Genomic DNA, 24637 nt, shown 5'->3' with positions numbered 1-24637 from the left:
AGGTGAGAGGGGGAAGGAATTGGAAGCATTCTAATAAATCTCATTGCATCCTCTCCAAGGCCTTGGTGTCACTTCCTAAGCACGATGTACGAATTGGGCAAAGTAATCTGACTGGCTGAGGCCAAATCAACAATTTATAAAACTCAAGGTTAACTTCCATTTTTTCGGTACTCCAGATCTCTATTTATAAAACCAAGAATCCTGCAGTCTTGATATTATTATTGTTATTTTCTCCATGCTAGGCATCATTCTCTAACTGAATAGGCTCATTGATCAAAGTTTCTGGGGTCTGCAGCAATGTTATCTGGGCCAAAATCTTCCCAAAAATGCACAGGGCGTGATTCAGCGGACTTGTCAAACTCCGCCGAATGGTAAATTTAGTGGGGCAGGCACCGAGAAACATTTTGCTATTTAATGGCACTTTGTGGTGTCCTGTCCACCCCCCATCACCACCACCACTTTTCAGGCCTCCATCGTTTTTGGCCCCTGATCCCTGGTGGTTCCAGCCTGACACCTGGGTACCCTGGCACTGCCATCCTGGCAATGCCATCTGAGCACTTGGCAGTGCCTTCCAGGTGCCAGAGAGAGTACCAGGGTGCCATCCTGTCCTGTCCCCGTCCACCTGGGGGTCATCAATGGCCTGGGACACCCTATGTACTGTTACAACTGGTCTATATTTGTGTAGACCAGTATATGGGCGGCACGTAGTACTGTTGCTTCACAGCTCCAGGATCCCAGGATCGACTCCCGGCTTCGGTCACTGTCTGTGCGGGGTCTGCACGTTCTCCCCGTGTCTGCGTGGGTTTCCTCTGGGTGCTTCAGTTTCCTCCCACAAGTCCCGAAAGACATGCTGTTAGGTGAATTGGACATTCTGAATTCTCTCTCCGTGTACCCGATCAGGCGCTGGAGTGCGGCAACTAGGGGATTTTCACAGTAACTTTATTGCAATGTTAATGAAGCCTACTTCTGACAATAATAAAGATTATTACTAAGCGGCACCCTGGCGAGGTCTCCCAGGTGTGACTGGTGAGTCCTGGGCGCCAGGTGAATCCGATGAATGTACGACTCATTTAACTATGCTGACCTGGATCACAAATTTCAAGAGCCTTGTGCCAATACCCAAATCTGACATAATGAGGTCGCTGAATCACACCCCTAGTGTTGGCTCAGGTTAGAAAACTACGGTAAAAGTGGAGGCGGCAAAGGGCACAAGTTTGGGGGCATTGATAACGGCCCCTCTGCCATTCTCGCTGGCCCAGTACTCCACAAGCCCGGTAGTAGTGGCGGCTCTGAGAGTCTGGGGCAGCGGAGGAAGCATTTGAGAGTGGAGGGAGCATCGGTCTGGGCCCCGATTTGTAATAATCACCGATTTGTCCCGGGGAGGTTGGATGGGGGGTTTTGGAGGTGGCAGAGAGCAGGGATCGAGAAGATGGGAGATTTATTTATAGATGGGAGCTTTCCCTGTTTGGAGGATTTGGAGAAGTTTGAATTGCCAGGAGGGAATGGGTTTCGATATCTGCAGATAAGGGATTTTGTGCAAAGTCAGGTTTCGACCATTCCGCTCCTACAGCCACGGGGGATATAGGACAGGGTAGTTTCTAGAACTGGTGTGGGGGAGGGGAAAGTTTTGGATATCACAAAGAGTTTATGGAGTGGGGGAGGTAACTCAGATAGATGAGCTAAAGCGTAAATGGGAAGATGAGCTGGGGGGGTGGAGAGATAGAAGCGGGTCTGTGGGCGGACGCTCTGAGCAGGGTCAACACGTCCTCATCATATGCTAGGCTTAGCCTGACACAATGCAAGGTGGTTCACCGAGCACACATGATGGTGGCCCAGATGAGCAAGTTCTGTGGGATAGAGGACAGGTGTGCGAGGTGTGTGGGAGGGCCAGCAACCCATGTCCATATATTTTGGGCATGTCTGAAACTTCGAGGATTCTGGCAGGATTTTGCAGATGTCATGTCCACCGTGCTAAAAACAAGAGGGGTGGTGCCGAGTCCAGAGATGGTGAATTTTGGAGTGTTGGAAGATCCTGGAATCCAGGGGCAAGAGAGGCTGATGTCTCGGCTTTTGCCTCTTTGGTAGCCTGGAGACGGATATTGCTAGCGTGGAGGGATGCAAAGCCCCCGAAATCAAAGATCTGGGTTAGCGGCATGGCTGGGTTGCTCAGATTTAAGAGGGTCAACGCTAGGGTTCATCTGGAGCTGAACTTTTGTTGGATTTTTCGGGGGAAACTAAACTGTCAGCAGAGGCAATAAAAGATGGGGGGGGGGGGGGGGGCAGTTAGGCTATTTTCTGTTCAGGGTAGGTGGGATTAGCAAGGGATGGAGATGTTTTTATGCACTATGTTTACATTTGTATTTGTACTGTTTATTATTATTATAAAATTATAAATACCTTTAATAAAACTTTTTACAAAAAAAAAGAAAACTACTGTGAAGCTCGCAGGCTGCATATCTGGCTTTTCTCGCCATATTGAACAGCAGTATATGCAATTTCAAAGGGGAAGCGTGAGTCATAGTCAGCTGGAGGGCCGGGGCCTATGAGCTGGCAAAGCCAGGAAACCCAAGATCCGCTCCAATTTAAATAAAGGCCAACCCCCATCCCCACCACGGACACCGAGACCAGCCCCATGAAAAAGGGCAATGCCTCTCCCAAGCTCCACAGATAGGGTAAATTCCCCCCACACGCAGAAGGGCAACCCCAAATCGATAAGTGGAACCCCCAAAATGGAGCTTCCCATTACGCCTCCTGGCAGTGCCAGCAGGGGACAATGCCCAGGTATGTCCCTTGCCACCATGCTGCTATACTTACCTGTGGCCCCTGGCATGGTTATCTCAACGGGTTAGCATTTTTGAGAACCAGTAGGAATTTGAGCTGGCATGATGTTATGCCAGCTGCGTCGAAAATTAGGATGAGGGTGGAAGTAGAGGTATCAAGCTTGCTAATGTGATGTTAATTCATGTAAATCAGTCTCCTAGGCGTGAATCTGATTATGCCACTAGCGGGGGCTTGGGAAGATCTCATTCTGAGAACTTGCTGGCGTACAGATTCGATAGGATAGAGTGGACATTGAGAGCCTTTTTCCTTGGATGGTGATGTCCAGCACGAGGGGACATAGCTTTAAATTGAGGGGAGATAGATATAGGACAGATGTCAGAGGTAGGTTCTTTACTCTGAGAGTAGTAAGGGCGTGGAATGCCCTGCCTGCAACAGTAGTGGACTCGCCAAACATTAAGGGCATTCAAATGGTCATTGGATCGGCATATGGACGATAAGGGAATAGTGCAGATGGGCTTTAGAGGGGTTTCACAGGTCGGCGCAACATTGAGGGCCGAAGGGCCTGTACTGTGCTGTAATGGTCTATGTACATCCCTATGGCCTTGTCAGATTTAGCAGTGATCATGTGATTTGCACACGTAGTCAGCAGGGCTGGTAGATTGCTCCCTGACTACCATGTGCTGGGTAATTTGTGATAGCAGCAAAGGGTGAACGTATTTTCTCTTTCCTGGTGTAAAAGAGACTAACATCTACACATGGTTCTTCCAAACAGTCCAGTCAAATTAGGAACTCCTGATGTAGCGAACAACTGGCATAAACCAGAAGTTACAACACTGCATTTAGTATGCTCATTTGCACAAATATCGTGCAACCTTTATTGCCCCAACCATAGCATTCCTAACATTAGCCTAACATCTGTCTTTGGGAAAGTGGTGGAATCCGTTCTCAGTCAGTAGTAACAAGGCATTTCAAAAAACATAATTTAATCAAACAGAATCAATGCAGCTTTATGGAAGGCAAAGTGTTGACAAATTTATCAGAGCCCTTTGAGGGTGTAACAAGCAGGGAATCTGTAATATATTTGGATTTCCACAGGTTGTTGATAAGGTGCCACTTAAAATGTTGCTGCACAAGATGAGGGCTCATGTGTTGAAATATATTAGCATGGTTAGAGATGTGGCTAACAAATAGAAAGCAGTGTGTTGCATGAATGGGTCATTTTCAGGTTGGAAGTGTGGAGTTCCAAATGGATCAACTATTTTCAATCAATATTAATGTCTTGGATGAAGGGACCGAGTACATTGGAGCCAAACATTCTGAAAACACAAAGATAGGAGGGAGGAGGTATGGATGGGTTAAGTGAGTGGGAACATTTTTGGCAGTGTAGTATATGTGGGAACATGAGACTATCCATTGTAGTTGGAAGAATAGCAATCGGACATGTCAATGGACAGACTATAGAATGCTGCAGCTAGTAATTGGGAAGACGAATTGCATGTTGGTCTTTATAGCAAGAAAGATCGAATATAAAAGTAGAAGAGTCTTGGGCAGCACGGTAGTATAGTGGTTAGCACAATTGGTTCACAGCTCCAGGGTCCCAGGTTCGATTCCCGGCTGGGTCACTGTCTGTGCGGAGTCTGTACGTTCTCCCCGTGTGTGCGTGGATTTCCTCCGGGTGCTCCGGTTTCCTCCCACAGTCCAAAGATGTGCAAGTTAGGTGGATTGGCCATGCTAAATTGCCCTTGGTGTCCAAAATTGCTCTTAGTGTTGGGTGGGGTTACTTGGTTATGGGGGTAGGGTGGAGGTGTGGGCTTGGGTAGGGTGCTCTTTCAAAAGAGCCGGTGCAGACTCGATGGGCAGAATGGCCTCCTTCTGCATTGTAAATTCTATGATTCTTACAACTGTAGGTGAGACAATATCTGGAATACTGCATACAGTTTAGATTTATTTGCTTCAGTAGTGATATATTTTCATTGGAGGCATTTCAGAAAAGGTTCACTAGATTTATCCCAGTAGTGAATGGGTTGTCTTGTGAGGAAAGGTCAAACAGGTTAGATGTTTGACCACAGGAGTTCAGAAGAATGAGGTATGATTTTATTGAAATATTTTAAGATTGAATGATTTTGATAGGGCAGATAGAGAGAGTACTAGATGTAGGGAGGGGGGGCATAGTTTAGAATACAGGATTGTTTATTTAAGCCTAAAATGAGGAGGAATTGCTTCTTTCGGAGGGTTGTCAATCATTGGAAGTCTCCACTCCGGACTGAATCATTGAACACCTATAAGTGTACGACAAACAGATTCTTGAACCTTAGGAGAGTCACTCTAGGGTCATGGAGAACAGATAGGAAAGTGGAGTTGAGGCCAAGATTAGATCTGTTATTAATCTTGAATGGCATAGCAGGCTCGAGGGATGAAGAGGCCTGCTCCTGTCCCTATTTCTTATGTAATCTCTGGGTATACAATTTTTAATCTAGCACAAGAATAAGACAAGGAGGTGTAAAAGCAAAATACTGCAGATGCTGGAAATCTGAAATAAAAACAAAATGCTGGAAATATTCAACAGGTGTGCATCTGTGGAGAGAAACCAAATTAATGTTTCAGATTGATGATCCTTCCACAAATCCTGTCTAACCTGCTGAATATTTCCAGAATTTTCACACTTAAGAAAGGAAGGACTTCTATTACTGACCTACCACAGACCAGTCATTCATTTGCTTGTTAACAGCTACCCTGGCTTGAGCTTACAACTGGAAAAGAGAGCTGTATGACTCCAATTCTGGAGCAAACCTATCAGAGCAGCAGTTGGAGCTAATATATTTGGTGGATGCTCGTCTTGAAGTTGCAGAGGGGCATTGCATTAATGATGCAGTATAAAATATTCATTCATCTGCTACACCTGGGCTCACGGTACTTAACTGGTCTGATGCAAAATTACTGTCTGTAGTAAAGTGAAGCAGTAAATTAATGCATGCCTTTGTGTAGAGGAGAGAGCTTTCAATGCCTGTTTATTCCACAATTGGTATTTTTGTGTATATATATATGTATGCCTGTGCAGAAGCTGATGACGGTGACCCACAATTAATCTGTTCCTTTTTTATTTAGGGGTCATATCTTTAAAGTTTCCAGAAGCCCCTACAGTGAAAGCAACATGTGCATTCTTTGTAAGTATTCCTCCTTTTGTGGTCTGACTTTACTTAATTAAGAATGTGCTCAGGTGTATGTGAGAGAATAATATTTAGACCATAACCTCTGCCGCCCCCCCCCCCCCCCCCCCCCCCCCCCCCCCTCCCATTTTGTTTCTTTTATTTTGCATGTGTTGGTTTTAATCTTCCTTTTGCTTCCGGATGATAGTTGTTCACTATTCTGCTATTCACATCTCTTCTGGATGCATCTTCGGTAGGATTCTCCGTCCCACCAGCACCACTTTCTGGCATGGCGCGCAGCAAGGGATTCTCTGTTCCCGCAGCCAGCCAATGGGGTTTCCCATTGTTGCCACCCCACGCTGTCAGGAAACCCGCAGACGTGGGTGTGCTGCCGGCAAAGCGGAGGATCCCGCCGGTGGAGAATCCCGCAGCTTGAGTTATTTGCTTGTCTCAAGACCACTCCATTTTGCTGTACTGTGTCATTTAATGTCTCTCATCTTCCACCTTATCCCATAAGACCATAAGACATAGGAGCAGAATTAGGCACTCGGCCCATCGAGTCTGCTCCGCCATTCAATCATGGCTGATATTTTCTCATCCCCATTCTCCTGACTTCTCCCCATAACCCCTGATCCCAGGCCTCCTTTATGTCCTTTATCTACACTTCCCCACTTGGCCTATTGGAAACCGATTGCGTTTCTAGGTTTTCTCAGTTCTGACAAAAGGTCAACGACCTTAAATGTTAATTTTGTTTCTTCCTCCACAGATGCAGCCAGACGTGCTGAGTATTTCCAGTATTTTCAGTTTTTATTACATTTTAATGACTTAGTTTCAGAATCCTAGTCTTGTTACATTCCCAAGGCATTACATGACATAATACCAGTTCAATGGAATTGTCTTTTCACAGAAGACATCCTACATTACAATATGATTATCTTTATCAATAAAGCAATACTGTAAACTATTAGTTTACAACATTGTGTAACTATTAACACAAACTGATGATCTAGCAAAAAAAATTAATTAGACCAAGGATATATAGAGTACACAATTATTTTCCCCTTTTGACTTTCAGCTCTTGATCATAATTCATTCTGGAACCTCTTGTATCTTAATTCATTTTGGTAACTTGGCTTTAATTAACAAAGCTCAATTGGCCATTTTTTTTTTTTTTTGCGAGCTTGGATAATTACTTACTATTTGACTGTGGGGAGTAATCATAGCTAAATCTGGCCCAGTATCTACACATCCAATGCCAATAGATAAGATAGCAATAAAAAGTGTAAACCCTCACTTTTTTATGGTTTATCAGCTCAGGGATTCTACCCAGTCACGTTTTTCCCCCCAGATTAAGGGATTGAACCACTTCTACTATATATGGTATAGTTCATTGCTGGGAAGACACTGAAAAGGAATTTTAATGGGATATGTTGGTATCATAGTGTATTGATGTGATGTATTTTTCTCTAGTTAATGTTAGTGAAAAAGGTATGCTTCTAAAAACATCCGAGAATACAGGAAAAGTAACTCAAATCATATTGGGTGTGATATATCACAAGAACTGCGGTCAATCACAAGGTTAAGTAAATCATAGGTCAACGGGAAAACTATTAGTGATTAAAGCATGACCTTTTCAACTTTCATAATCTTTTTTCCATAATCGCAACTTTGCATGATTCTACATTTTGTTTCTTTCTACCAAGCATATTTAAAGTGTTATTTCATGGCAAATTGCTGTTTGTGATTTTATAAGGAAATTTAAGTGAAAATCATTTTCACTTCGTCACAGAAAGGAATACTATTTTCTGAATGGTGATATATTGGGAAGTATGGATGTACAAAGGGATCTGGATGTCCTTGTGTACCAGTTAATGAAAGTGGAGAAGCCGGTTCAGCAAGCAATTAGGAAGGCAAATAGTATGTTGGCCCTCATTGCCAGATGATTTGAGTTCAGAAGTAGAGATGTCTTACCGTAGTTGTACAGGCCGTTGGTTGGATTGGATTGGATTTGTTTATTGCCACGTGTACCGAGTTACAGTGAAAAATAGTGTTCTGCGTGCAGCTCAGACTGATCATTCTGTGCATGAAAAGAAAATACATAATAGGGCAAACATAAAATACACAACATAGACACAGGCATCGTGTGTAGTATTACTTAGTAAAGAAGATGTGGGAAGAGATCAGATAAGTCCATAAGAGGGTCGTTTAGGAGTCTGGTAACAGTGGGGAAGATATCACACCTGGAGCATTGTATGCAAGTTTGGTCTCCCCACCTAAGAAAGGATATATTTTCCATAGAGGAAGTGCAGCGGAGGTTCACGAGGCTGATACTGGGGTTGGCGGGACTGTCTTATGAAGAAAGATTGGATCAACTGGACCTGAATTCACTCGAGTTTAGAAGGATGAGAGGAGTTCTGATTGAAATGTGTAAAATTCTAACAGGGCTGGACAGACTAGATCCTGAGAGAATGTTTTCCCTAGTTGGGAAATCTGGAACCAAGGAACACATTCTCAGGATGCAGTGTAGATTATTTAGGACTGAGATGAGGAAACATTTCTTCAAAGGGTAGTGTTACCAAAAAGACCGTGGAGGCCAAATCACTGAATGTATACAAGAAAGATTTTTTTTTAGATTTTAATGGCATCAAGGGGTATGGGGAGAAAGTGGGAATATGGTTTTGAGACTGAGAATCAGCCATGATCATATCTTATGACTAAGCAGGCTTGCAGGGCCGAATGGCCTACTCCTGCTCCTAATTTCTATGTTCAATTCCTCTTGTAATAAAGAGTAGCATTCCATTAACCTTCTTGGTTACATGCTGTACCTGCATACTATCGTTTTGTGACTAACGCACTAGGATACCTAGATCCCTCTGCAGCACAAAATTCTACAGTTGTACTCCTTTAAGTAATACTCTGCTTTTTTTATTCTTGCTGTCAAAGTGAAGAACTTGACACCAATATCAGGAGAGCTCAGTTTAGAGTGGAGTAAAGGCTAAACATCAGTAAAAAAAAATGAGGTTTTAAGGTAAAGATAGATAGTTTTTTGAAGAATAAAGGGATTAAGGTTTATGGTGTTCGGGCCGGAAAGTGGAGCTGAGTCCACAAAAGATCAGCCATGATCTCATTGAATGGCGGAGCAGGCTCGAGGGGCCAGATGGCCTACTCCTGCTCCTAGTTCTTATGTTCACATTTCCCACATTTATACTCCCAACTGCCAGATTTTTGCCTACTCACTCAACCTGGATATATCCACCTGCAACACCTTATCTCCTCTTTGCAACATACTTTCCTACCTACCTTTGTATTGGATTAGATTTGGGTTTATTGTCAGGTGTACCGAGGTACAGTGAAAAATATTGCTCTGCGTACAGTCCTGGCAGATCGTTCCTTACATAAAAAACATGGGACATACGATAGATACACAATGTAAATACACAGACATAGACACTGGGTGAAGCATATATAATGTACTACTACTCAGTAGAGTAGATATGTGAAGAGTTCAGTTCAGACCATAAGAAGGTCATTCAGAAGTCTGGCAACAGCGAGGAAGAAGCTGTTTTTGAATCTGTTAGTGTGTTCTCTCAGACTTTTGCATCTCCTGCCCGATGGAACAAGTTGGAAGAGAGAGGGATCTTTGATTATGCTTCCTACTTTCCCAAGGCAGCAGGGTGTGTAGACAGAGTAATTCGATGGGAGGCGGTTTTGCGTGATGGGCTGGGCTGTGTTCACGACCCTTTGTAGTTTCTAACTGTCTTGGGCCGAGCACTTGCCATACCAAGGTGTGATACAGCCAGATAGGATGCTTTCTATGGTACATCTATAAAAATTGGTAAGAGTCAATGTGGTCATGCTGAACTTCCTTCGTTTCCTGAGGAAGTATAGGCGCTGTTGTGCTTTCTTGGTCGCAACATTGTCTGCAGACTTAGCTACCATGCCTTCGCTACCCTCATCTATTGCTGTAAATTGTAAAAAGTTTAGTCGCGGTCTCTTGTGCACTCCCATGCGCAGGATCACCCTCCCTTGCTCACTTATTGATCCTGGAAGACTAACCTTGACGGTGAGTTATTTAACCCTTCTCCGCTCAAAACCCGTTTCCATGGCAACACAGATCACATAGGCCTGTATGCAGGGGGACATGCTGATTAGATATCCCTGAGTCCCCAATTCTCTTTTATCCTGGAAGTAAATGGACAGTTTAAAGCACAACTGTTTATAGCCTGGTATTGTCAACACTTCTCTCGGACTTTGGCGAGACTCGGTCTATCCGCTGTTAGCACCCAAGCTGCTGCCTTTGTGTCCCAAGTGCAAACAACTTTCACCTTCTTCCCAATAAGTTGAGGGCTGCACGATGGCACAGTTGTTAGCACTGCTGCCTCACAGCTCCAGTGATCCGGGTTCAATTCTGACCTCTGCTGACCGTGTGGAGTGTTGCTCGTTCTGGGTGAGTGTGCTTTACACTCAATGGGTTCTGTTTTATTCCTTAGCTCTAGAGTCGCCAGGTATCCTTACGATACTGCCATGAGGTTCAAGTTCAAGTTCAGGTCAATTACTCAATACACCAGTTAGTAAGTTCAAACAAGACACGTTTATTATTACAGTTATTTGCTACTCATGCATATAATACTAAGACTAAACTGTTTCTACCACTACTAGGCCAATACTTATCTGAAATAAGGGAACTGCCGGATCAGGGAACAATGGCCTCTTGCTTTGTCCTGGATCCGCTGGCTTCCAGTGGTGTGGACTGGAGGGGTCAGGAGTGTCTACTCTCATAGCGTGCAATTGGCCAGGCCTTTCCTTCTCACGTTCAAGTTCCTGGAGAGCTGCTGCAAAGGTGTTCTGCTGGGAGGGCCGGCTAAGAGAGAGGAGGGCTGGCTAAGAGAGCGAGCTGGGGTCGGGGTCTCTGTCTTATATTGTTTTGGGTTTCGCCCCCATCTGGGCGGACCCTCTATAAACGTGCAATCGATTGGGTCTCTTCCCAATCGATTGATTTGAATTTCCCCAATAATGGGGCTGTTCCTCGATCACTGGGCGGTTCTTGGGGCTGTTTGTATCTTATTGTCCGGGACTCCTGCTGGCGCCGAAGAATCTAGCTTGGCCTTTGTTATTCTTAATTGTGCCCGGGAATCACCGGGAATCGCTCAATTAATATGCGCAGCTTGTTAGTTTCTATGCTGTCTGGTTTCTTCACAGACAGAATCCACAGAGAGGTTCTGCAACCTGCTTGCCTTGCTGACATTGTCCAATTTTCCCTGCATGCAACTCAATGTTCCATTTTTGTCGGGAAGTGGCCAGCTTCGGTGGCTACAGGAGTTTGCACGTTTTCTCTGTGTCTACATGGGTTTTCTCTGGATGCTCTTTCCACAGTCCAAAGATGTGCAGGTTAGGTGGATTGGCCATGCTAAGTTGCCCCTTAGTGTCCAAAGGTATAGGTGGGGTTACGGGGATAGGGTGGAGGATTGGACCTAGGTAAAGTTCTCTTTTGGACGATAGGTGCAGACTCGATGGACCAAATGGCCACCTCCTGCATTGTAGGTATTCTATGACAATCTAGACCCCCTTTGATATCCAACAATCAAACCACTCGGGTTTTCTGTCAGGCAGATTTCAGAATCGATCACTTGATGCCCTTCATCTTGCCTTAATACATGGTCCCAAAACATCATAATCTTCTAAAGCTCGTTGGTACTATTTACCTTTACTGTTTAAAATAGAGTAGAGACTATATGTTGAATGGAACGAGTCACTTGGGTGTTCATGATAACTCGCAATGTAATATCACAATTAAAATCAATTCACAATGCCTGCATGTCATTGCAAAAATCAGTTAGTTTTTCTTCATTTGTTACTTCCATTTCCTCTGTTAGACTGAGCTGCTGCCACGTTGTCGGGAAATACAGCCTATTGGCTTAGTTGTTCATGAAAATGGGAAACTCTTGCTGCAAGCAACTCTAGAAGTAAGTAACCATGGAAAACAGTTTACTTTGAAACGGTTATATGATTATGGCCCTGACGGGACCAAAATGATTGATATTACAATTAATTTGCAGTTAGTTGTCATTTATCGGCAGATTGGCAACATGAGCAATTAATATTGGTGCCAGATGTGGTCTATTGTGGGGAGGTGTTTTGCACAGAGGGTAAAGGAATATGAATGTAAAATCAACAGAAAGCTGCTGAAGGATGTAAAGGAACATATTTACCCAAGAGTACAAATGAGATAATTCCTTGAATATGCAAGCAAAAAGAGATACATTTGTGCAGGACAATTTGGAGGTCACCTTTAAAGCAAGGTGTATAGTTTGCCATCGTAAAATGCACATTAAAGCCATCGATGCGTGGAGAGTGGATTCACCAAAATGGTGAGCACCAGAGATGAAAAATACAGTTATTTGGAATATTTCCACTGGAGCATAGAAAGTTGCAGAGATTTAGGAGGTTTTTACAATCACAGAGAGGTTTTGATAGTGTATAGGGAAATATTATTTTCCCTGGCAGGAATATTGGTGACAAAGAATTATCAACTAAAAATGGTTTCTGGAATTGAGAAATAGTTTGGAGAAAAGCCCACACTCGAGTTGCAAGAGCATGGAATGCTTTGTCACGGGGAGTAGTTGAGGCAGAGTGGATAAGCAGTTGATGTGTTCAAGTGGCACATACTCAGTGGCAAGGTGGCACAGTGGTTAGCATTGATGCGCCTCAGCGCCAGGGACCTGGACTCGATTCCGACCTCTGGTAACCATCTGTGTGGAGTTTGCACTTTCTCCCTGTGTCCGCGTAGGTTTCCTCTGGTGCTCCGGTTTCCTCCAACAGTTTAAAAGTGGGTTGGCCATGCTAAAATGTCCCTTAGCATGGGGTTACAGGGTAGGGAATTGAGCCTATAGGGTGGTCTTTTTAACAGTGCAGACTTGATGGGCTGAATGGCCTCTTTCTGCACTGTAGGGATTCCTGATAACCTACTTGGCAGAGTTCAGTTTGCCTTTCTCCAGGATCACTTGGTTCTAACTCTTAACATGAAGGTGATGGTCGACCCAGTATAATGCTAGGGAGTCCGAGTGAAACTTGGATTTGTTAATTGTCATAGGTACTGAGGTACAGTGAAAAGTATTTTTCTGCGAGCAGCTCAAACAGATCATTTAGTACATGAAAATAAAATAAAAAGAAAATATATAATAGGGCAACACAAGGTACACACTGTAAATGCATAGACACCGGCATCAGGTGAAGGATACAGGTGTGTAGTATTAATCGGGTAAGTCCATAAGAGGGTCGTTTAGGAGTCTGGTAACAAACTGGTCAATGATGCTTAGAAAACCAATTCGGGGCAGCACGGTGGCGTAGTGGTTAGCATTTGTGCCTAAGGCGCTGACCACCAGGGTTCGAATCCCAGCCCTGGGTCACTGTCCGAGTGGAGTTTCCACATTCTCCTCGTGTCTGCATGGGTTTCACCCACACAAGACAAAGATGTACAATATAGGTGGATTGACTACGCTAAATTGCCCCTTAATTGGAAAAAATAATTGGGTACTCTAAACCTATAACAAAAAAGAAAACTAATTCTCCAATAATTTGAGCTGTACCTAACACAAAGGAAGATGGTTGAAATCATTGGAGGCCGATCATTTCAATCTCAAGATCACAAAGTCAGATTATCAGTCATTATCACATTGTTGTTTGTGGGAGTTTGTTATGTGCAAATTGGCTCACACATTTCCTCCGTTACAAGAGTAACTGCACTTAAAGGTACTTCAGTAGTTGTAAATTGCTTTGAGACATGGTGATGTCAAAGTGGCCGTGAAAGGTGCTATTACTGTGGTGCCAAAAGAACTGTTATGAGATCACATGACCGGATTGGATCCTTTTTTGTTCTACAACCATGCTTTGGGTTAATGGTTCTAATATTATTTACCATCTCCGTCCCCACTCCACATCATTACTTTATTTTTTTCCATCTAATTATTTGTTGGCAGTGTAATGTAACATTTTTTATAAATGCTGCATACTGTGTGTAATGATAAGTTACAAATGAATCTGAGCTCTAAACTATTATTAATGAAAGTTCAGATTTTTCCTTTCGCTGATAAAATTAACTTCATTGTTTATGTTTGCTAGGCTATTGGTGGACAAGCCCCAAGAAGTCTGATGGATCATTTTGCAGAGATACTGTTTGCTTTAAACAAGCATTGTGTTACTTACTTGAGCATTTGGTTGAAGGAAGTGATGCAGCAACAGAATTTCCCATCAAGTCGCCTTACACAAATACAAAAAGAAACATTTAGCCAACAAATTTTAAGGTACGTGTGTTCAAAATGCATAAACCATGCATCCCATGACCCAATTTTGAAATTTGAAAATTCGCAGCCAATCGCACGACTGTTTCATATGGAGTTTCCACTTCACGGCCACCATTACCCTCATGGGGAGAGGGAGTTCATGGGGAGAGGGAGTTCACAATCCCAGTTGATCGTTCAGTGTCCCAAGTGTGGGTCACGGCCCATAGTTGAGGAAGCCCTGGTATATGCCAAAACTAACTATTAATTTTGCTGTCATACACCAACTATTTAGGAACTGTTTCCCAATATCTTTATAGTCTTCAACCTGCTCTTTTAGTTAGTGTGTTCCTTTTTAATTTTAGTTTTACCTATAATTAGTAGAGACAAAACTCTATTTCTTATATATAGAAAGCAGATATTGCAAAATTATACAACTTCAGATTCAGTTCATTAGAGGCCACAGTGAGAAGTGATGAGAATATATTAGGAAGGAAAAGGTGAAAATGTGTAGTACCACCTTTTTGCAGTTTAACTTGCAACCCTTGTTTTTAAGTTGATGTTTTAAAGCATCAATTTTCTTTGTGTTTGCGTGTAGAAAATACAACTATATAGCTGTGGTAAATGTCAATCCATTCATCTGACGGATATTTTCCACCTCTGCTGCCTCTTTAATTTGAACAATGTCATTGTCATCCTGGACAAGTCTTTCGGGATCACTGTGTAAACATCCCTGTATGCAGTGGACGAGAAATGCAGGGAGATATACCTGTTCACAATGTCATTACTCTGCCCACTATTTTGTGAAGTTCCTTTATGCAGGGTATGAATGTAAAGTTTGGGTTCAATCTTAAATCAGTGGCTTTTCTCACCCTTATTTTCAAATGCCTCCATGGCTTTACCCTTCTTTAACACTGTAACTTTCTCCAGCCCTGCAGCCCTCCAAGATAACTATACTCCTCTAATCCTAGCATGTTTAGCATCTTAATCAGTTCACTATTGGTGGATATACTGTCAATTGCTGAGGTCTCGAACTCTGGAATTCCCTCCCTAAACCTCTCTGCTTCCCTATCTCTCTTTCCTCCATTAAGACCATCTTTAAAGCCTGTTTTCTGACCTAGTACCTGCTTATGTTGCCCGGTGTAACATTTGGTTGATAATCCTGTGAAGTACCTTGAAATGTTTTACTGTTTTAAAGTTGTTGATTAAATGCAATTTGTTTTTGTTGTGAATCATGTTCAATGCTCCCAAGTCAAGTACAGAACATACAGTGCAGAAGGAGGCCATTCGGCCCATCAAGTCTGCACCGACCCACTTAAGCCCTCACTTCCACCCTTTCCCCATAACCCAATAACCCCATCTAACTTTTTTGGACACTAAGGGCAATTTAGCATGGCCAATCCACCTAACCTGCACGTCTTTGGACTGTGGGAGGAAACCGGAGCACCCGGTTGCATGAGCAAACAAAATCTTTTAATGGTTTTGCAAAGAAGCCATCATTTCCATATAAAAGTTCCTGATGCATTGTTTGTGGTGAAGCAAGGATTTTCATGGCAGCCACGAAAACCCCCCAGAAAATTCAGTGCATGACAAAGGCACAACCAGCATTCCAAGAGCAAATTATCAAAATTGAAACATTTGTAACAATCCTGTTTCCTGAAATTTTCACACTGATTGAATTAATGATTTGCTTCAGTATTAATGTGGAGAACAAAATGTGAGTATATTGCAGCGTAGGACTTGAGAGCAGAAGGAGGCCATTTGGCCCTTTTTAAACCTGCTCTGCTGTTCAATAAGGTCATGGCTGATCTGATTGTGGTCTTAACTATACTATCCTCCCTGCCCCCCTCTTAACCCTCGACTCCTTTGACTATCAAAAATCTATCCAACTCATCCTTGAATAAATTCAATGAATGCCGAAGTGTGAAATGTAACATTTCAATAAGGAAGATGCCGAAGTGTGAAATGCAACATTTCAACAAGGAAAATAATGAAACATTTAAGGCTCAATGTGTGCAGGGAGCAAGAGGCTAAAAAGCATCCTGGCCTTTTTTTTCCTTGAAAGCATGGAAAAATACTTCCAATCTCATTTAAGGTGTTGAACTGTAAAATGTGAACTGAAGAAAGGACAGGGGACATATAGGCTCCAAATACTTTCCCTCATTTTTAAGCACTATAAATGAACACTCTGCAAAATGGCTGAGCTAAGCTCAAATAAGGCAAATGGACAATCATGAAAGGTATCATCACCCAGTGTGACTGGATTGAATGTTAGTATTTAGTAAGGAGGTGTAACAGATATGCTTTTTATAATGTAATGTAAAGAGGCTTAATTTTTTAAGCATGACTTTGCCCATGTTCATTGTCGTGTGTGTGAAAACCTATGACATGGGAAGTAAAAGCGTGACAGCAATTAGTCATGAGAAATTTAATACATCATGGACCTGTGCTTACAGTATGATACTGTCAAATGAAAAAAGTGAATTTTAACTTTTGCTGTTTTACAGAGATCGAGTGAATAAAAGGAGAGTTAAGGACATTGTTAAGGAGTTCACGTTACTGTGTAGAGGTCTTCATGGCACAGAATATGCAGCCGAGTATTGAAGCTGTGTAATTACGTTGAAGTGTCACTCCTTTAATAGCATGCTTCCTACATCCTCAACATATTTGCACCGTTTCCTTCTGTAAAAATGCATTCAAGCGTGAAGGATTTTTTTAAAGCAACAAATGGGCTTCTGTCTGCACTACAGGATTCGAGAGAAGAAAATACATGCACTTGTGTGCAGCCATGTTAAGAGGCTTTGTTTTTAAATAAAGGACTTCCTATCATAGGATTGGGTCATTTAATAGAGGAAATGTGCCAGGAATGTTCTGGCATCAGCTGTCCTGACTTGCAAGTAATTTGTGTACATGTTCTGTGTCGTAATTAAAGCTTTATGGAAGCAATATAACTTGCTGATGGAGTCCTGTGATTTTGGCACTTTGTAAACACAACAATATCTTGTGGAGGGAGTTAATCCCAGATGATTCAGCTGTGGAATATTACTGGTGATGCTGCTACAATGTTTGGAACCATTTTAAGCAAATCTAGTATTTTAGTTTTCTTTTGTTTTTAATTTAATAACGTGGTGACGTGGGCTCCTGTAGTTATAATGTAAAAAGTGGAGAATGTTGCAACAATCTGGGAATTTTAGAACTCTTTGGACCGTAACAATTGCTCTTTGAGAGTTTCAAAACTTTGCTTGTTTATTTCAAAGGAAATAAAAAATGCCAGTGCTTTAAGTCATCCATTCTGACTATAGATAAAGAAAGACTTGGTCTACATGAAGGTCCTCGCTAATGATACTTCTGGGATAGTTAAAGCAATGAACTGATGAAAAGCAGTCCAATTTCTCCAAAGCTTTGAGGCTCTGTAAGCTTTGTTACAGCCCTATTTCATTTCACAGCTTTTAAATCTTTTGTAATATATGCTGTGTGCTACTTTCTGTACAAAAACCAGTACCACCTTAATGTAACTCCAAGCTGTCCTTGTTATCTTGTAACTTGTTTACTTATGCTTCTAGAAATTTCTGGAGGTTCCACAACCATGGCATATATTCTGGTCTCGGAAGTAATATGGAAAGCCCACTAGTAAAATCTCGAAAAGAAATGACTCTGTAGCCTATTGGTTTTCTATTGTGAAATAAAGCTTCACTTCTATGTGTTTGATTTTTTTGTAATTTTCTCCCCGAGCCCCCATATCTTTTTTTACATACATTATTACTGCAGATCAGAAAGAACCGGGGAATATCCAACTGCTCCATAACACTGCTACCACTTGAATTGTGTCGGGAAACCTGTGTAATAAAGAAGCTACAGACAGGTGCCAATGTTTGCAATAATCATAATTCGAAGACTCTACATTGTGCTCTGACTTGAAGCTGCATTAGGATAACATCTGTTTATAAAATCAGTCTTCAGGGATCATTAAGAAAGAACTCCCGTTCATGACCCTAGTGTGACCCAAAAGCATTTAGCAATGAAGTACTTTTTATTGTACAGTCATTGATGTGATGTAGAGAAATACAGCGCAATCCCACAAACTGCAATGAGAGTTTGGTTGTGTCGATTGAAGGATACGTGTTGGCCAGGACACCAGGAGAAATCCGTTTTTCATTCATCCGCTGAAGGGGAAGACAGACTCCAGTTAACATCTTATCTAAATACAGATAGTGTGCTACAGATAGTGTGTTATTCTGGCAGATTATTGATGTGTTTTGCAATACATGAAGGGTCTTATCAGTGTTAGACCACTTGTTCCTTTTATCCAGGCCTTTAAGGTTTTAATCCAGAAACCAACAATGAAAATCTTCCTTGATGGTGGACTGAGTGTCACTCTCGATCCAATCCTTCCACCCTTGCTACATGGTTTCAAATTAAATCCAGCCTGCATAAATTAAGACCTCTTTCCATTGGCTGCTAAAATTTAGCCTTGAATAACATAGAACATAGAACAGCACAGAACAGGCCCTTCGGCCCTCAATGTTGTGCCGAGCCATGATCACCCTACTCAAACCCACGTATCCACCCTATACCCGTAACCCAACAACCCCCCCCTTAACCTTACTTTTTATTAGGACACTACGGGCAATTTAGCATGGCCAATCCACCTAACCCGCACATCTTTGGACTGTGGGAGGAAACCGGAGCACCCGGAGGAAACCCACGCGCACACGGGGAGGACGTGCAGACTCCACACAGACAGTGACCCAGCCGGGAATCGAACCTGGGACCCTGGAGCTGTGAAGCATTTATGCTAACCACCATGCTACCCTGCTGCCTCATTGATAACATTAGTTGAGAACACCTGAATACAGTTGCCAGTGAATCTGAAAATGTGTAATTAGGCTGAAATAAGTTCTCTTCAGAGTGTAGAAGGTAGAGAACATTTTGCATTGCTGGGATATACATTTTAATCAAATACATAGCTCTGAAGTCAGGTGCACTTATTTGAAACCTTGTCAAAATTTGCTTTGCGGCAAGTTGGTTTTCTGAACTGTTGTGTTTCTTTTCCAAGTTAAGAACATTTGCGTAACTAGATTGTCAAAATTTGCTCTTCTGGATTAGACAAAACTTTAGTTGCCTACTATAAGTCCATTTATCTTTGCAATATTTACTTTCAAAGTAATTGTAGCACTGGAGTGCTGAGCGTGTGGCATTTGAGTGCTACAGTGAGAGTTTGGTGACTGAGGGAGTGCTGAACTTGTGGCATTTGAGTGCTACAGTGAGAGTTTGGTGACTGAGGGAGTTAGGTGAGGAGGGAGTAAGGTGCTCCTTACATTTCATTTCCTATATTTATCAAAGAGCGTGAAGGGAGCCAGGAGTTTAGAGTACAGCTGACTGGAAGCAGAGTCGGAGGGCGGAGGTCCAGTTGGCCCACGGGGCAGCTAATTCTGTAAAGTAAGAGGGGGTGGAGGCTAGGGCAGTTGCATGCTCCTCCTGTAGGATGTGGGTGGTGAGGGATACCACTGGTGTCCCCACTGATTATACCTGCGGGAAGTGCACCCAACTCCAGCTCCTCAGAGACCGTGTTAAGGAACTGGAGCTGGATGAACTTCGGATCATCCGGGAGGCAGAGGGGGTTATCGAGAAGAGTTACAGGGAGGTAGCCACACCAAAGGTACTGGACAAGAGTAGCTGGGTTACAGTCAGGGGAAAGAAAACTAACAGGCAGCCAGTGCAGGGATCCCTCGTGGCCGTTCCCCTTCAAAACACGTATACCGTTTTGGATGCTGTTGGGGAGGGATGACCTACCGGGGGAAGGCCCCAGCGGCCAGGTCTCTGGCTCTGGGGCTCAGAAGGGAAGGGGGGAGCATAGAAAAGCAATAGTAATAGGAGATTCAATGGTTGGGGGAATAGGTAGGAGATTCTGTGGTCGCGAGCGAGACTCCCGAAAGGTATGTTGCCTCCCGGGTGCCAGGGCCAGGGCTGTCTCGGATCGTGTCTTCAGGATCCTGAAGGGGGAGGGTGAGCAGCAGAAGTCGTGGTGCACATTGGTACCAACGACGTAGGTAGGAAAAAGGGTGTGGAGGTAATAAACAAGTTTAGGGAGTTAGGCTGGAAGTTAAAGGCCAGGACAGAGTTGTCATCTCTGGTTTGTTGCCGGTGCCACATGATAGCGAGGCTAGGAATAGGGAGAGAGTGCAGTTGAACACGTGGCTGCAGGAATGGTGTAGGAGGGAGGGTTTCAGGTATTTGGATAATTGGAGCGCATTCTGGGGAAGGTGGGACCTGTACAAGCAGGACAGGTTGCATCTGAACCAGAGGGGCACCAATATCCTGGGGGGGAGGTTTTCTAGTACTCTTCGGGAGGGTTTAAACTAATTTGGCAGGGGAATGGGAACCGGATCTGTAGTCCAGCAACTAAGGAAGCCAATATTCAGGACGCCAAAACACGTAGTGATGCAGTGGGGAAGGTAACACTGACAAAGGAGAGTGCTTGCAGGCAAGGAGATGGGTTGAAGTGTGTATACTTTAATGCAAGAAGCATTAGGAATAAGGTGGGTGAACCTAAGGCATGGATCGGTACTTGGGACTACGATGTGGTGGCCATCACGGAAACTTGGATAGAAGAGGGGCAGAAATGGTTTTTGGAGGTCCCTGGTTATAGATGTTTCAACAAGATTAGGGAGGATGGTAAAAGGTGGGGGGGGGGGGGGGGGGGTGGCATTGTTAATTAGAGATAGTATAACAGCTGCAGAAAGGCAGTTCGAGGAGGATAAGAACTAGGAGTAGGCCATCTTCTGGCCCCTCGAGCCTGCTCCGCCATTCAATGAGATCATGGCTGATCTTTTGTGGACTCAGCTCCACTTTCCGGCCCGAACACCATAACCCTTAATCCCTTTATTCTTCAAAAAACTATCTATCTTTACCTTAAAAACATGTAATGAAGGAGCCTCAACTGCTTCACTGGGCAAGGATCTGCCTACTGAGGTAATATGGGTTGAAGTCAGAAATAGGAAAAGAGCAGTCACCTTGTTGGGAGTTTTCTATAGGCCCCCCCAATAGCAGCAGAGATGTGGAGGAACAGATTGGGAAACCAGATTTTGGAAAGGTGCAGAAGTCACAGGGTAGCAGTCATGGGTGACTTCAACTTCCCAAACATTGAGTGGAAACTCTTTAGATCAAATAGTTTAGATGGGGTAGTGTTTGTGCAGTGTGTCCAGGAAGCTTTTCTAACACAGTATGTAGATTGTCCGACCAGAGGGGAGGCCATATTGGATTTAGTACTTGGTAATGAACCAGGGCAGGTGATAGATTTGTTAGTGGGAGAGCATTTTAGAGGTAGTGACCACAATTCTGTGACTTTCACTTTAGTTATGGAGAGGGATAGGTGCGTGCAACAGGGCAAGGTTTATAATTGGGGGAAGGATAAATACAATGCTGTCAGACAAGAATTGAAGTGCAGAAGTTGGGAACATAGGCTGTCAGGGAAGGACACAAGTGAAATGTGGAACTTGTTCAAGGAACAGGTACTGCGTGTCTTTGATATGTATGTCCCTGTCAGTCAGGGAAGAGATGGTCGAGTGAGGGAACCATGGTTGACAAGAGAGGTTGAATGTCTTGTTAAGAGGAAGAAGGAGACTTATGTAAGGCTGAAGAAACAAGGTTCAGACAGGGCGCTGGAGGGATACAAGATAGCCAGGAGGGAACTGAAGCAAGGGATTAGGAGAGCTAAGAGAGGGCATGAAAAATCTTTGGCAGGTAGGATCAAGGAAAACCTCAAGGCCTTTTACACATATGTGAGAAATATGAGAATGACTAGAGCGAGGGTAGGTCCGATCAAGGACAGTAGCGGGTGATTGTGTATTGAGTCTGAAGAGATAGAAGAGGTCTTGAACAAGTATTTTTCTTCAGTATTTACAAATGAGAGGGGCCATATTGTTGGAGAGGACAGTGTGAAACAGACTGATAAGGTCGAGGAGATACTTGTCAGGAAGAAAGATGTGTTGCGCGTTTTGAAAAACTTGAGGATAGACAAGTCCCCCGGGCCTGACGGGATATATCCAAGGATTCTATGGGAAGCAAGAAATGAAATTGCAGAGCCGTTGGCAATGATCTTTTCGTCCTCGCTGTCAACAGGGGTGGTACCAGAGGATTGGAGAGTGGCGAATGTTGTGTCCCTGTTCAAAAAAGGGAATAGGGATAACCCTGGGAATTACAGGCCAGTTAGTCTTACTTCGGTGGTAGGCAAAGTAATGGAAAGGGTACTGAGGGATAGGATTTCTGAGCATCTGGAAAGGCACTGCTTGATTAGGGATAGTCAGCACGGATTTGTGAGGGGTAGGTCTCGCCTTACAAGTCTTATTGACTTCTTTGAGGAGGTGACCAAGCATGTGGATGAAGGTAAAGCAGTGGATGTAGTGTACATGGATTTTAGTAAGGCATTTGATAAGGTTCCCCATTGTAGGCTTGTGCAGAAAGTAAGGAGGCATGGGATAGTGGTAAATTTGGCCAGTTGGATAACAAACTGGCTAACCGATAGAAGTCAGAGAGTGGTGGTGGATGGCAAATATTCAGCCTGGAGCCCAGTTATCAGTGGCGTACCGCAGGGATCAGTTCTGGGTCCTCTGCTGTTTGTGATTTTCATTAACGACTTGGATGAGGGAGTTGAAGGGTGGGTCAGTAAATCTGCAGATGATACGAAGATTGGTGGAGTTGTGGATAGTGAGGAGGGCTGTTGTCGGCTGCAAAGAGACATAGATAGAATGCAGAGCTGGGCTGAGAAGTGGCAGATGGAGTTTAATCCTGACAAGTGTGAGGTTGTCCATTTTGGAAGGACAAATATGAATGCGGAATACAGGGTTAACGGTAGGGTTCTTGGCAATGTGGAGGAGCAGAGAGATCTTAGGGTCTATGTTCATAGATCTTTGAAAATTGCCACTCAAGTGGATAGAGCTGTGAAGAAGGCCTATGGTGTGCTAGCGTTCATTAGCAGAGGGATTGAATTTAAGAGCCGTGAGGTGATGATGCAGCTGTACAAAACCTTGGTCAGGCCACATTTGGAGTACTGTGTGCAGTTCTGGTCGCCTCATTTTAGGAAGGATGTGGAAGCTTTGGTAAAGGTGCAAAGGAGATTTACCAGGATGTTGCCTGGAATGGAGAGTAGGACATACGAGGAAAGGTTGAGGGTTCTAGGCCTTTTCTCATTAGAACGGAGAAGGATGAGGGGCGACTTGATAGAGGTTTATAAGATGATTAGGGGAATAGATAGACAGTCAGAGACTTTTTCCCCGGGTGGAACACACCATTACAAGGGGACATAAATTTAAGATAAATGGTGGACGATATAGAGGGGATGTCAGAGGTAGGTTCTTTACCCAGAGAGTAGTGGGGGCATGGAATGCACTGCCTGTGGAAGTAGTTGAGTCGGAAACGTTAGGGACCTTCAAGCGGCTATTGGATAGGTACATGGATTAGGGTAGAATAATGGAGTGTAGGTTAACTTCTTAAGGGCAGCACGGTAGCATTGTGGATAGCACAATTGCTTCACAGCTCCAGGGTCCCAAGTTCGATTTCGACTTGGGTCACTGTCTGTGTGGAGTCTGCACATCCTCCACGTGTGTGCGTGGGTTTCCTCCGGGTACTCCGGTTTCCTCCCACAGTCCAAAGGTGTGCAGGTTGGGTGGATTGGCCGTGAAAAATTATCCAAAATTCTATGATTAACCTAGGACAAAAGTTCGGCGCAACATCGTGGGCCGAAGGGCCTGTTCTGTGCTGTATTTCTCTATCATATCTCTTGGATTTCATATCTTTTATGCATCAAATAGCTGAAGACTTGTTGTGACCTGTAATACCATCTACAGTTGTGTTAAATGTCTGACCCACTGGAAAGGGCAAATTAGTTGAGATTAATTGCAATACGCATGCCAGTGTTCATTAACCATTTGATCTCCTACAAAAGTTGGAATGTGCTGATACATTTGTGTCCGCAGCCATTATACAGGAGAACCGTTAGCTGCCGTCTCATTATTATGTTCCTTGAACAAAATACAGTAGTCGGGTGAAGCAAGGAGCAGGTAAGTCTATGCAAATGTGCAACTAAATTTGCATGAGTGAAAGCAATGTTTATGTTCTGGTTCCTTGAGATTATATTAAAATGCAGATTGTTTGTATCCTTGTCCTGTAATTACATGAAACTTCAATGTATTATTCTGAAGTTATGCTCTTGTGTTCAATCTATTTATCCTATCCATCATGTGATTAGGACATTATCTAGATATGCCATAATAATCCAGATATATCTCATTATATTTACTGGGAGAAGAGAAGATTTATCAGGATGTTGCCTGGGTTGGAGAGATTTAATTATGAGAAGAGATTGGATCGACCTGGATTGTTTTCCTTGGAGCAGAGGAGAGACATGATTGAGCTGTATAAAAGTATGAGGCGTAT

General features: G+C 43.4%; 1 protein-coding gene and 1 long non-coding RNA gene across 5 annotated transcripts in view; one reads left to right on the top strand and one right to left on the bottom strand.

The window, feature by feature from the left end:
* Positions 1-17906, top strand: part of ipo13 (importin 13) — a 215200-nt gene extending 197294 nt beyond the window's left edge. For 3 of the 4 annotated variants that reach the window (XM_038794211.1, XM_038794212.1, XM_038794210.1), the window contains 4 exons: positions 5887-5945; positions 11801-11890; positions 14046-14227; positions 16711-17906. In XM_038794211.1, the coding sequence (XP_038650139.1) occupies positions 5887-5945; positions 11801-11890; positions 14046-14227; positions 16711-16807 (428 nt within the window). In that variant the 3' untranslated portion in view covers positions 16808-17906. Of the gene's footprint in view, positions 1-5886; positions 5946-11800; positions 11891-14045; positions 14228-16710 lie in introns of those variants that run through there. The other variant, XR_005460326.1, reaches the window with a different exon arrangement.
* Positions 1-24637, bottom strand: part of LOC119964564 — a 104189-nt gene that overhangs the window by 70275 nt on the left and 9277 nt on the right. The window contains exon 2 of the long non-coding RNA XR_005460327.1: positions 7899-8004. This is a non-coding gene — a long non-coding RNA (uncharacterized LOC119964564). The remainder of the gene's footprint in view (positions 1-7898; positions 8005-24637) is intronic.

Source organism: Scyliorhinus canicula, chromosome 4 (genome assembly GCF_902713615.1).
Source record: "Scyliorhinus canicula chromosome 4, sScyCan1.1, whole genome shotgun sequence".
NCBI lineage: Eukaryota > Metazoa > Chordata > Chondrichthyes > Carcharhiniformes > Scyliorhinidae > Scyliorhinus > Scyliorhinus canicula.
The sequence above is the reverse complement of the archived record's forward strand: the minus strand, read 5'-3'. Positions and strand labels throughout refer to the sequence as shown.